The sequence below is a fragment of the Ambystoma mexicanum genome, chromosome 4p (assembly GCF_040938575.1).
Source record: "Ambystoma mexicanum isolate Mex_15411 chromosome 4p, UKY_AmexF1_1, whole genome shotgun sequence".
NCBI lineage: Eukaryota > Metazoa > Chordata > Amphibia > Caudata > Ambystomatidae > Ambystoma > Ambystoma mexicanum.
In genome coordinates, this window is record NC_090927.1 from 624,864,274 (window position 1) to 624,877,753 (window position 13,480).

Below are 13,480 nucleotides of genomic sequence, written 5' to 3' on the forward strand. Positions count from 1 at the left end.
CTCCTCTTGGCAGAAAAGGGATTGTCCCCCTCATCGATAAAGGTACGCCTGGCAGCCATCTCGAGGTTCACAAGGAAGAGGCAGTCGTCTCCTCTATTCAGTGACAGACTGGTAAAACACTTCATGCGGGGTTTATTTCGAGCTTTTCCCCCGGTGAAACGTTTTCCCCCGATGTGGAGCCTCAACACAGTGTTGGCAGGCTTGATGAAACCGCCTTTCGAGCCTATGGCCACGTCCGACATAAAATTCATTTTGTGGAAGTTGGCATTCTTGATAGCTATCACATCAGCCAGACGTATCTCGGAACTACAAGCGCTGGTCGTGGACCCGCCCTACCTAAGATTCTTTAAGGACAAGGTAGTCCTGGCAACTAACCCTATGTTCGTCCCGAAGATTCCGACGGTATATCACAAACACTCATCCGTGGTTCTGCCTACTTTCTTCGCCACTCCTTCATCGGCAGCAGAAAAAACTCTTCATACCCTGGACGTTAAGAGGGCTCTGAAATTCTACTTACATCGTACACAAGACATCAGGGCTACTCGGCAACTGTTCGTCGCGTATGGTCCGTCGACGAGAGGAAAAGCAATCTCTAAACAGGGATTGGCTAGATGGGTCTCGTCGACGATTGCTTTTTGTCACTCGAAGGCCGGAAGGCTACTGCAAGGACATCCTAGAGCTCATTCTACAAGGTCGATGTCCTCCTCAACAGCGTTATGGGCTGGAATTCCGCTGACGGACATATGCCAAGCTGCGGCACACGTTTACCCGCCACTACTGCCTTGCCAGGCAGCACGCAGATGAGGTGCAGATGGGAAGAGCTGTCCTGCGCCATCTGTTTCAGTAAGGTAAGCTCCTCCCTGTGGAGATTCTGTTGTCTACCCTCTTAAGGGCGATATACTTTATGTGGGCAACGTTATATGACTTAACTTATCCCTACGGTAGATATGCATTGTGTAGTAGGGTGAGGATATATATTGTTACATTACATTCTCACCGCCGTCTCAAGTGTTACTGCTATACAATCTATTCTAAGCATGTGAATCCATGAAAGATCCAATGCTGGAGAAGGGAATAGTTTCTTACCTGTAACTCCATTTCTCCAGCATTGGTATCTTTCATGGATTCACATGCGCCCGCCAACATCCCCGTATGTAATGTATGTGATAAATCTAACCCTTCCTACTTTGGAGGGGCTGAAATCTGAAGGGGAGCCGCGGGGGCGGGCCTCTTATACTAGCACGGCCTGCGGAGCATGCGTTGGCGGGTCCTAGAAGGACGTAGATGGGACACAAAAGTGTTGAAAGTTTTCCTTTGGAAAAGGCTATATATGTGTACCGAGGGGTCCCAGTCTGACGACGGGGAATATTCTAAGCATGTGAATCCATGAAAGATACCAATGCTGGAGAAATGGAGTTACAGGTAAGAAACTATTCCCTTCTAAACCATCCAGCTACCACCTTTTGTTTTGTTGAACGTCCATTCTGAATAGGATTATTTGTTAAAGGAGTAAACCTAAATAGGTTTTAACTCTTCAAAAAAGATGTATAATCCTTTGTTTTTCATTTTGGATTAATGCCCAGGTGAAAAGATGCATGCTCGCCATAACCTTTTCCAGATCAAGCAGTACTCTACTGGTATCACGATCCAAACACATCTCTGGTGCGGTGTGTAAGCAGGCTCGAGAGTACTGTGAACTAATTGTGTTGCTTTCACTCCCTATATTTTATTGGAGCATTTACCGGTTTTCAGGGAGGTGAACAGTACACTGCTTAACTGTACAGTTGGGCTGGAGTGTTGGCAGAATACCCCACTAAGTGGACAAGCTGCCCCATGCACTTAAGATTTTTGCAAAAGCGAGTTATGAGTCAGAACCATACACCGATTTGATGGTGTTATTAACTTGAATATAGATTCTGACTTTGCGAGCAGAGGCTATAACTTATATGTGCCATATATGAAGACTAATACATTTATGGCAACGAGCAAGCATTAAGATCAAGTTTGAGGGGAAAACGTGCAGATGCGTGCAACCTCTTACCAGTACATTTAAGAGAATGAATGTGCACATCAGAATAGGAGTTTGTAGAGGACAAAAAACTGCTGCAAAAGGGGCAAGGACAAGGCACGTAATGTGTGCTCACCATAAAGGAACTGGATTCTAGGTCAGTCTTGTTGCAAAGATTATGTACAAAATCGTTGTCGTTTTCTGTGCCCCTCGGCTAGTCGTTTTTATGTAAAATGCTCAAGAACGTGAGCATGTCTCTGGCTCAGCAGTGGTGTGACATTTAAGACTTCCAAAGTGGCTGAGTGTCTTTGTGAGCATGTTGAAACTATGCACAAGAAAACGGGAAAGCAGTGACCTACTTTGGACTCACTGGATCTACGTGATCACTGCGTGCCCAGAAATTCCAAAGACTAAAATGTTGGATCTGAAAACTGCAGTGTGCAGTGATCACACAATCACACTTTACTGCATTCCCCTATTGGCAATCCCTCCAACCATACTTGCCTTTTCTGTGCTTACTCAACATCTTTCCAGATACCTGACTCGCCGTATCCCCAGTTTCCTATCCCTTAAGTGGTTAGGTACTTCCGTTGCATGTGTCTTTGTTTTTGGCAAAAACATTTTTTAGCCCAAAACCCTTGTCTGCCGCATTCCTTTCGATGCAAGCAGGGTACACCACTGCATCCCCCAAACCATTGTACTGTACATGGAGAGCCGGGGGGGGGGGGGGGGGAGCCTTGTTTGGTATAATGGGATTCGGCATGTTACTGCCGAATGTGTAGTAAATGCAAATTCAGCATTTTTTAAATTTTAAGTAAACCAGTGATACTGACTCCCCTAGGAACTGAACTGCAAGGCTCAGAAGTTGGCCTAGGGGAGGGTCAAAAGTAGTTCCTAGTATCCTTTTGATGTCAAGTTTACCTTGCCCTTCTAGCAGGAGCTACATAGTTCCCAGCTCCTGGCTATTTAGAGCCCTGTGTGGGGATTGCTGGCCGTGTAAGTGCTTACTTGTCTGCCTAGTGGAATGGTCTCTGCCCTTGCACCCCCATAACCCCCGGTCTAGGTCTTACATTACTGATGGTGTTAAAGGTCTGACCTCATGCCATTACTTTGTCTCACCCAAATGATTTATTAGAACTGATGGCTGTTTTGTGTAATTCTACAATAGAATTGTGTTGTCTTACCTATCCTGTGTCCCAAGCTCCCCCGCCCCTCCTTTGAGTGAAGCCGGACTGCTATGTCCTAGCTACGCATAGGCTTCCAACAAAAAAGAAAAATTGTCTGTTTTTATACCCCTCATCGGATTGCTCTGGAAAAATCAACAGCCTGCATGTTTAGAATGGGGGTGGAGGACTAGGACTTGTGATTACAACCTTAGCCGCTGAAGTGTTTGAGCAATGGAGTCCTTTCAGCTCCTAATCAAGGACTATTCTTGGGTTCCTCCAGGCTTTTGATCCTACAGTGTTTCCCAGTGTAACATTTCAGATGTGTTCCTGCTGGGTGATGGTAGACAAAATGCTGCCCTTACTTTGTACACTGGTCCCAATACTCGCTGTATGGATGGACATGGATGTTCAGTGGTTTTTAGGGGCAGCCTTATAGGCTGCAAAAACATGTCATGTGGATTCCTTTTTCAGTGATTGGACGGCCTGCATAAGCCAGCTCATGTATGAATGGGTATACCTATGGGTGCGGGGGGAGGGGAGCTACTGCCAGAAAGCCTTCTTCCTTGAGTTAAATTGCAGCCCTCTGCCATAGCTACCGCTGTAGAATTGGGTCTCTTTTATAACCCAGTCTTTCCTTTGCCGTATGCATCTGTATAGCTCTAGTTTTTGCTTAGTTTGCGGTGCCTTTCACTTGAGGCCAAATGGTTTCTTAGGAGTCTAAATTGACTTTCTCGTAAAAGTTAAGCTTTTGTGGTAAATTCTACTTTACGTCAAATCCCTGATTTCCCAAGTGTAAGCCATATTGTTCTACCCTGTTACGAAGTCAGTTCGGTAAGACCTTTTATATGCTGGCTTCCCAGAAACCTACACCAGTAGTGGTTCTGGAAAAAATAAGCCATTAGTCGGCTTGCATTTGCCTCGATTTGCATGCCATTCTTTGTTCAGCTGCATCTGGCAAGGCCCACAAGACTTGTGGAAGTTTCAAATGTTATTTTCTTTCTCTAGGAACTAAAAAAGTATGGTGTTACCACAGTGGTAAGAGTATGTGAGGCTACATATGACACTGCTCCAGTAGAAAAGGAAGGCATCCAGGTGTTGGTGAGTAAAGCCTTAAGACCCCATTTTATGTCTGGATCTACAATTCCATGTTATTTAAAGTAGTGACTGAAAGTTCCAACTTGCACGTTGATACTGCTGGCTTAATATGTAGTTATGTTTTTAAATGTACTTGCTTTGCATAGCCTGCTATTTTGTGGTTTGTCAATAGTAGTAAAATGTGTTTACTCCCAAAGTAGAAGAGCGTCATGCGTGTTCCTGTCTCACTGTTCCCTACCCAATGTGAACACGTACCTGTAATGTGCTGCATATGGACTCCTCCAATGTACATCAGTGTGTTAATGGCTAATCCCGAAGTGATGAGGCATTCCGTGCCAGGCAGCTGGGCATAAAGTAGGGAGACTCCTTACTGAATCTTGCACTTCAATATTAATTGTACCGTTTCGCTCTCCCGGCACTGTTTGTCTATGGAGAAAATTCCCTTTCAATCTGTCCACCATGCAATACTTCTTCCTTGGCACAATACTCGTGATGCATACACCCTCTGTGACGATGCCAAAGTAGATTGTGTGATTACCTACATTGCTTGTAAACAACTTGAGCCCAAAACACTTCCTGATGGCTGTCGTTGGGCAGCATACGCAATTGAGACCGGAAAAGCAAGCAGAGGGCTTTAACACATGTTCCTTACAGGACATATTGAAACTTTGTCTGGTAGAGGGACTGCGACCCAGAAGAAGTCACAAATGGGGAGCCCCATTCTGCAGTCTTCCCCATCAATCACACTAGGCCCAGACCAAGCTAAACTCTGTCTCAGTATGTTTATCTTATCTAGCTAGAGACTTGCCTAACCATTTTTGAAGTGTTCTCATAAAGTCAGTGCTCATGTAAAGGTGTCTGAAATGTCCAACAAATGTTTATTGGTCGGCACAGACTTGGTATTTGCACCAAGTTGGCATTTCTATGGTGTTGAATGCGTTGCACTCTGTAAACAGCATTCATCTTGCACGCTCAGTAAAACACGACGTGCAGGGGAAACGTGCGTTAGGAAAGATTTCATAATTGTATGTATTTTTGCCTCCATGTGTCAACCCCCTAACCTTTTGCTGCTGTTAAGACACCATTGACCCACGTTGCCAAAGAAGCACAGCCTTAAGCTGCCCTTATCTGGGCTTTCGCTCACTTTTTATGGGGAAACTGACATGCCCTTAAGACAGTCAGTACTGGGACACTTTGTTTCCCTTAGTCCTTTACTCATGTTGCAGCTTTTGTGCAACATGCAACAAGTGTGCAATGTATTTTACCATGCAGCACACTTGGGTCTATAGTTATTTTCCTAAGGCCCTAGAAACGCTTGCTGGACTTTTTATGAACTGTGCAGATGTGTCATGAACAGGACTGGTGGCAGCTATCGTTTTGCATTCTTTTTAACCCTTTCCTGCCATGTTAACCGCGTTTGACACAAATAGGATTGCCTGGCTCCAAAATGGCCATGCCACAAGGTTCTTTGTCTTATCCTTTGGCCATCTTGCCCCTTCCCCAGGTCGAGTCGACCCGGGTAGGTCCTTATTTGTTCATGCACTTTCCTGCGAATCCCGATACTTTCGCGGGCTTCTGCATGCCTTGTGTTTATGTGCCTCCAGGATGTGGGCTGGAACGTCTGGTTCCAATACACATTCTGGGTGCAGAGGGTCTGGAGTGCTATGAATGACTGGGACCACCATGGTCCATGATTGGTCCACGTATGGAGTGTGTTTGTGAGCAGATCTCCCATTGGGTCCTCTCAGTTTTGGCGCGAAGGGAACTTTGGATAAGAGGAGGCTGAAAACACCACTACCATGTCGATCTGAGTTCTCACTGAACAAAGTATAGGATCCAAGTATCCTGCAACACTAAGCCGAGTCGAGGAACCGCTGGTGACCCGCTGGAAGGTTTGGCACCCTGAGCCTGCTGCCGTCCCGTGGGACCCCTCTGCATCTGGTTGTCCTAGAAGGTCTGCAAAGACGCTTTGACCCATTGGGATAGTGGGACCAACTATTCTCAGCACCTTCATCAAACTCTGCAAGTAAGCTTTCTCGGAAGTGTCCCTGGTCCAACTAGTGGACTGACCAGCTTACCCAGTTGCTTTGCTCTGTCAACACCGCAGTTTCGAGGAGGCCCTCTAAACTTGGCATACTGCTAGCTCTGGGTCCACGGCACCCTCACACCAAATTTCATACACCTGGCATTGCCAGGTCTGAAGTGAGACTAGTGTGCCAGGACTGGAGTAGACGCGGTTCTGCGGCAACGTCCTTTGCAAGTCCGCTGCATTTGTGACCCTCTTGCCCCTGAAGCCTGCTGCAGTGAAACTGGGTCGATTCATTCACCCGGAGCGGAGAAATCGACACCGTCCCGTTTGGGAATCATCGTTGTATCTCAGGAACTAAAAGGTGCAGAGACGTCCTTTTTGCCGCATTCGAACCTACAAGCAAAGTGGACTGATCTGCCGAAGTTTGGGTCTGCTTGCCTCGGGGACCGGTGAGTACTCAATACCCCAACCAGTGGCCCCTAGCGCAAGGGCCCATTTTTACACACAAGTGTCCCCTGAGGGCCCCTCTCCTTTCCACTGCTATTGCGAAATAGCGACTCCATCCTGAACTCTCAAACTGCCTCTGCCTTCAAGTGGAGGTCCTTCTTGAATAGTGGGAACTTATTCTGCATCGCCTCACCCACCTTCCCAAGCTGCTAGAGACCCTGTTGTGCCCAATTTGCATTGCATGTACTATTGAGCACAAGGCTCCTCTCTTCGTAGGGTTTGGACTGCCCCTTAGCTGAATTGTCGATGTCGAACTGGGCCTAAAGATTGTCTGCATTGCCTGTTTTCTTCCCATCTAGGTTGTCGACATATTTCGTGCATTTAACCCTTTAGACCCCAATGGTCTTGTATATACATTGTAGTGATAGTGTTGTGTTGGTTTACTTGGTGTTACCGTGATTCTTTTGCTATGTAATAAATGTGTCTATTTTTGATATGATAACTGTCTGGAGTAATTTGTAAGTGTCCTTGCTTTGTGTGCTCATTGAGGTCCTTCAGTCACCCTCACCCCTCCTGAGACCTAGTCTTGACCGCCTGCCATAGCTACCCTGATTGGTCTGGCTTGTCCAGAGGTTACCCTGTTCCAAGAAACTAGGCTGGCCTTCTGAGCGTCTGCACTCCAGGTTAGAGTTCAGAAATCCATTTTAACAAGGTGCTACAAAACTAGATGTTGGCGCCAAAAATCAAACACTGCACCTAGTCACTGGGGTGTAGAAACACAAAGGGTGGGGGGGGGGGCAAAGGTGGGGTCATAGGAGCCACACGCACAGTTCCATGGTGCCGAGCCACTAACTTCTACCTTTCAAAGGATGAGGAATGCCATGTGAACTAACTGTCTACACAACTTTAAACATAAACACCTGCAGCTCCAGTGCTGACTTAGTTGGCATTTAAACAGACGTTCAGCTTATCTGTTATCACTCGGGCACGACAATTTCTTTCCAGCATCTTGCATGCATGAAGTTTAGAGGGGGCAATATCCTCTTGTGGGGAATCGTTTGAGGAGAATGGAGGAAGGTGAAGATTGTTAATGTACCCCTTCCCTAGTTAAGAGGGTTTTTCACAATCTGCTATGGGGAGTGTTTCTGAAAAGCCGACTTCTAAGTGCAACAGGTTTACACTTCATTTAGGCAGGCTTGGACCTAAAAGCAGGTAGGCCTGTTTTAAGTACAGTTAACCTAAGCAGAACATGAATTCCACACCAGTAAGTACAAAAATATACCACTTAACAGCCACAGGCAATCCATAAAATCACCACATCACTATCAAACATACCCAGTGGTAGGTAACCCAGTTTGGTAACTCCAAAATGGGGTACCTACTACTTCAGATTGCAACACTGTTAATAGGCAACATACTCTGTAAATGGTTAAAGTGGAGGGGAAAGATTGGAACAGACTCGCAAGCATTGGGTAGGTCTGAAATATCTTAGTTCTTGCCAAGTCACTGTAGAAGTATTCAAAAGCTCCCACTGGCTGTGAAGGGTGTGGACTATCGGTAGTCTCGTGATCAAGGCTCCACAACTTTGGCCCATTAAGCATTGCAGCTTTATAAGTTAAAGGGGATGGGCACTATTAGAAATGCATTAGATCCTTACTCCCAGGCACTGATTTGCAACACCGGAAACGTGTGGGGACAACTATACTCGCTCTAGGGTAGGTTCGCAGACTGCATGTTCGAGGCTTCCAGCAACAATTGGGTAAGGCTGAAGCAGAGGCCAAAGTACATGGTGAAAACTGTATCCGACAGGGTTCTGGGAGGGTATGAGGGGGTGGGGGGGGGAGTGGACGGTGTGACATTGGGCATGGGTAATAGCACAGTCCTCCTTTGAGTTCCAGTATCTCTGGTGCGAACAGTAGCATGTTGGTGAGGTCCAAACGAAGGTAAGGATGCCAGCTGTTTCTTGCGACAGGGCAAGACTGGGCCTGTGCTCTGGTGCAGTTCAATTCCAGTCTGCTGCAGGTCCTGCAACTAAGACTCCGGAACAGATGGATGCAGGGCTTCAGACTTACTGGTACCACCATTCCAGAGGAGAGAGGCTACAGGTTCAAGCCTTCACAGTAGATTTGATTGTAGAGGTCCAAAATGCAGTTTTGGGCATGGGCAAATGTAGTCACAGCAGTATTCCTCTGGTGGGTTTCGTGAATGCCAGAAAGAAGTTTGTCTTGAGATGAGCAAAAAGGTGTGTTTTTTTTTTTTTTTTTAATGCTCCTTTTAATATTCTTCAAAGACTCGACTTCTTTCCCCATGACTTCAAAATGCACTTAGCAGGCCTTCTGTTACATTAGGCCTACCTTCTCTAGAACAATGAGGGCATTTGTCGCAAGGGACTATTTCCCTCCCCCCGCCTCCCTTCCTCGTGTACATGTGAAGGTGTTGCACGACTGAACGTTTTTGGGCCTACGTTGGGCCTGCCGGGCTACGTTCTTCAGAGTCTTCTTTGCAGCGCCAACGACTCTTGACGCCCTGTGGCTTCTGTTTTCAAGGGAGTCAACCGTCGAGGGGTCTGTCGACGAACCATTGAAGAAACTCTGCTAACTCTGGTACATTGGAGTAGTAGAACATTTTGACCTGGAAATAAGACGATTTTTTTTTGGACTGAGCTTGTTAATGCACTTTATTACAGGTTGCCCAGGTTGGGGGGGCGGGGGGGGTTCTCACACAGAACTCTTAGTAGCTGAAGTACCATTCTGCCATTGTTTAACCCATCCCGTCTTTGTTCCTATGCTGATGCACATTACTGTTTGATTTGTATGCCACTAGAACTGTCAGCAGTTGATGCATTTTAAAGGAGTCCATAGTTAAGGGTCATACCACATAGACATTGTATAAATTTGCCAAAGTACAAAGTGTTATTCATTGTGTGTGTGTGTATATATATTTCTGATGTTTGTTAATCTGCTTAGAATCACATGCTGTGCATAGGTCCGACATCCAGTGGTCACTGCGGAGTATTGCATTTTGTTTTTCGTAGTCGAAAAGGGGACGTCGACAAGGCGTGTCTGTAACACTATCCCTATAGTGATGTGCGTTGTACCCACAATCCCTCACACGTCGAGGTCCCTCAGATTGTTTTTTTCCGCCCAGTTTATGGTCGCCTTACGCGGAGCTCCTAGAGAGACATTGCTAAACAATTACTACGGACCTCGGTCCTTAATATACACTCATTGTTAAATATCCCTCCCCTCGACGTTAGCTGTGAAGCTGTTTCTCCGCCGAGCAAGTTTTCGACGGAGGAGAAGAGACGGAGGAGATCCTTCGGCGCTGCCGAACACGTGGCCAGGCCTCGCCGGCCAACATACAGTAGGGAGAGTGGGGGTTTCAAACTTTTACCTTCTCGTCGAGAATGTCTTTCTTTCTCCCCTATCTTTCCCTTGGGGTTGTTATCACCAGTTTTCATTGCCTCAGCTATGGAGAGGACACCTTTTAAGTTTTGCCCACGCTGTAGGGGCAAATACACTTGGAAGGACAAACACAAGCTCTGTAATCGTTGCTTGCCCCTCGATCATAAGGAGGACAGCTGCGCGGCCTGTAAGCTCTTGAAACCAAGAACTCTTAAAGAACGGAAAGTTAAGAGGTGGGCGGACTACGCTATGTCGAAGTCAATTTCCTCACCCGCCGCCGCTGTTACAGAAAGTGACGAGGAGGGTGATAACTCGACGTCCGTTACGGAAGTCATTAACCCCCAGAAGGAGCGCTCGCGCTCCTCGACGTCCGTCCCCGGCCCCGACGGGCTCGGCTCACGCCCTGCTTATGGGGATGAACACCCCGGCGACAAGGACGCACACAGACCCCATAGGCCTAAGCACACAACCCACGGCTCTTCTTCGTCCAGGACGAAGGATCCACCAGCGCCGAAGGGGACGCAGGGCACTCCGGCGTCGACCTCAGACCGCAAGGGTCTCAAGCCCCACCCGCAAACGCAGCCGCGACCAGCGATTGGGCTTTCATCTAATACGGGCGCTACCTCAAAAACATCCGACGTAACGCTCCATAGAGCGGCTGTCGAAAAACAACGCGCAACGCAGGCAACGCCGACTCCAGAACCCTCGACTGACGAACTCGTCGTCGAGAGTCTGGCGAGAATTGTTTCCGAGGACAAACGTAAGCGGACGACGAAACAGACGTTGAATACCGCACCGAAGGAAATAGAAACGCCGAAAAAGCACAAGAGTAGCCAGGAACTGCCCCATTCATCTAAAGGCACTTCTGAACTACCGGAGTGCTTTTCTGAGGGCGACGGAAACCTTTCGTCGACGTTGTGGGAGCGTTCGAAGCGTTTTGAAGGTGATAACACTGATTTCCCCCCTCTAGACTTGATTTCCCCCCTCTAGACTATTCAGGGGTTCCCCATGAGACCATGGAAAGACTCCATTCTTGTATGGAAAAGATGGAGAGGTTTTTGGGTAGCCAAAACCCACCCACACCGAAAAGACCAAGAGAATGGACCCAGGATGACCCTAGGGTCAAGATTCCTAGGCTGTTTCCCCCTTCTACAGATGCATATGACCTCACTGAAGAGGAGCAATACCTCCAGGAAGATGAGGAGTGTTTAGGTGGAGATGAAGAACATGAGGAGGAGAGGTTTGAGGAAGACCCTTACACTAGCGTTGGAGCTTTTGAGGAAGATACAGCTACCTCACAGCCCTGGCACTCCCCATCAGTGCAGCCTTGGCAATCCCCATCAGTGCACTCAGACCCTGATGTCTTTCACCCTTCTCCTCCCAAGGACTCACCTATTGGGAACACCTCCCCCATAGATGACCAGCCTTCACTTAATGCACTATTGCGCAAGGCAGCAGCGCATTTTGAAATAGACACAGGGGAGACTCTTCCGGACATAGACTTTGTAGAAAAAGTTATTAAAGAAAAAGCCCCGGTCAGCCAGTCCATTCCGCTCCTGGCTTCTATAAAGAGAAGAATAACTCCTTCCCTTTCCAATCCGGCCTTAGTCAGAGGGGTCAACCCTCGGATAGAAAAGCTCTTTAGCCCTTCGTCTTCTGACCCTTTGTACATCAGGGGACATTCTATTCCGGACTCTCTGGTAGTGACAAACACAAGAAAGAGAGCGGGGGTACCACTATCTACTAGTGAGGCACCACCTGACAAAGAGGGCAAGAAGCTCTATGCACTTGGGAAGAGAATCACGACCTCCGCCGCCTTCTCAACCAGGATCGCGAATAACAATTCCCTACTAGCTAGCTACGCAGATGCACAGTGGAGCAAACTGCGCAGCGAAGCAGAGGACGCACCAGAACCCCTGCGTTCACGCCTGTTGGCTACTATATCAGAGGGAACTCTTGTAAACCAGGGCATCGTAAAGAACTCCTTAGATGCCGCAGAGACAGCTGGCCGCTCCCTGGTTCAGGGAATACTTCTCAAACGCCATGTCTGGCTGCGCAATTCGGGATTTAAGCCAGAAACTCAGGCTTCCCTAATAAATAAGCCCATAGAGCAAACACATCTGTTTGGGAAAGCAGTTGATGAGGCACTAGAACATGCGAAGAAGGAGTTTGATACCATCAAGACTCTTGACCAAATTTCTAGGCCACCTAACAGACGCAGCTATGGCAATAGACGCTCCTTTCGTGGCCAACGCCAGCAGCAAAGCCAATAACAATTTTACTCTGCTACCAACTGGCCCGCTAACCAGAACACCCAGTTCAGTCAAAGAGGCCAACGGCGTGGCAAAGGAAGAGGGCGCGGCTCCAGTCCAAAAGGCCCCACGCCCAATACCAACAAATGACCCAAAGATTCGGGTCCCCTCCCATGCATCACCGGTCGGGGGCCGGCTAACATCGTTCCTTTCAGCATGGGAGGGAATAACGTCAGACCGCTGGGTATTATCCACCATAGCCCACGGATACTGCATCGAATTCAACGGTTCCCCGAAATACAGACCCCCACGGAACCGACGCATGACACCGGAACACCTCACCATTCTTCTTCAAGAAGTAGAAGAACTACTGAAAAAAGAAGCTATAGAGGCTGTTCCCCTATCTCAGGTAACAGAAGGTATTTATTCAGTGTACTTCCTTGTACCCAAAAAGGACTTAACCATGCGCCCTGTATTAGATCTGCGCCCAGCGAACAACTTTGTCAAACCCCAAAAGTTTCGTATGGTGACCCTGCAGGAAGTAATCCCACTGTTATCACAGGGGGATTACATGACAACACTAGACATGAAAGATGCATACTTTAATATTTTAGTGTTGCCAGCGCACAGAAAATACCTCAGGTTCAAGATAGAGAACAAACACTATCAGTTCAGAGTACTACCCTTCGGGATAGCATCTGCACCAAGGGTATTTACAAAGGTACTGGCAGTGGCAGCGGCCCACCTGCGCAGATTATCCATCCCAGTTTACCCGTACCTCGACGACTGGCTCATAACAGGGGATTCTTACGAAACATGCTTCTCCAATACCCAAAGGACCATAGACCTTTTGTCCCAACTGGGCTTCTCCATCAACGAAAAGAAGTCCAGCTTAGACCCCAGCCAAATCAAACAATTCCTAGGGGCTCTAATTCGAACAAAGGACGGCCTCGTCTTCCCCTCCAACGAGAGGGTCCAAAACATGCTGTTTCAGATCCCCCAATATGTGGCAGGTCGAGAGGCGACGGTACGCAAAGCAATGCGCTTGCTAGGGATGATGGCGTCATGTATTTATTTGG

The 13,480-nt window shown here is 47.6% G+C and overlaps 1 protein-coding gene across 1 annotated transcript in view; it reads left to right on the forward strand.

Moving 5' to 3' along the window:
- The window catches only part of PTP4A1 (protein tyrosine phosphatase 4A1), a 202,393-nt gene that overhangs the window by 52,608 nt on the left and 136,305 nt on the right, over positions 1-13,480 (forward strand). Inside the window, exon 2 of the mRNA XM_069606190.1 lies at positions 4,180-4,272. Coding sequence (XP_069462291.1) covers positions 4,180-4,272 — 93 coding nt within the window. The remainder of the gene's footprint in view (positions 1-4,179; positions 4,273-13,480) is intronic.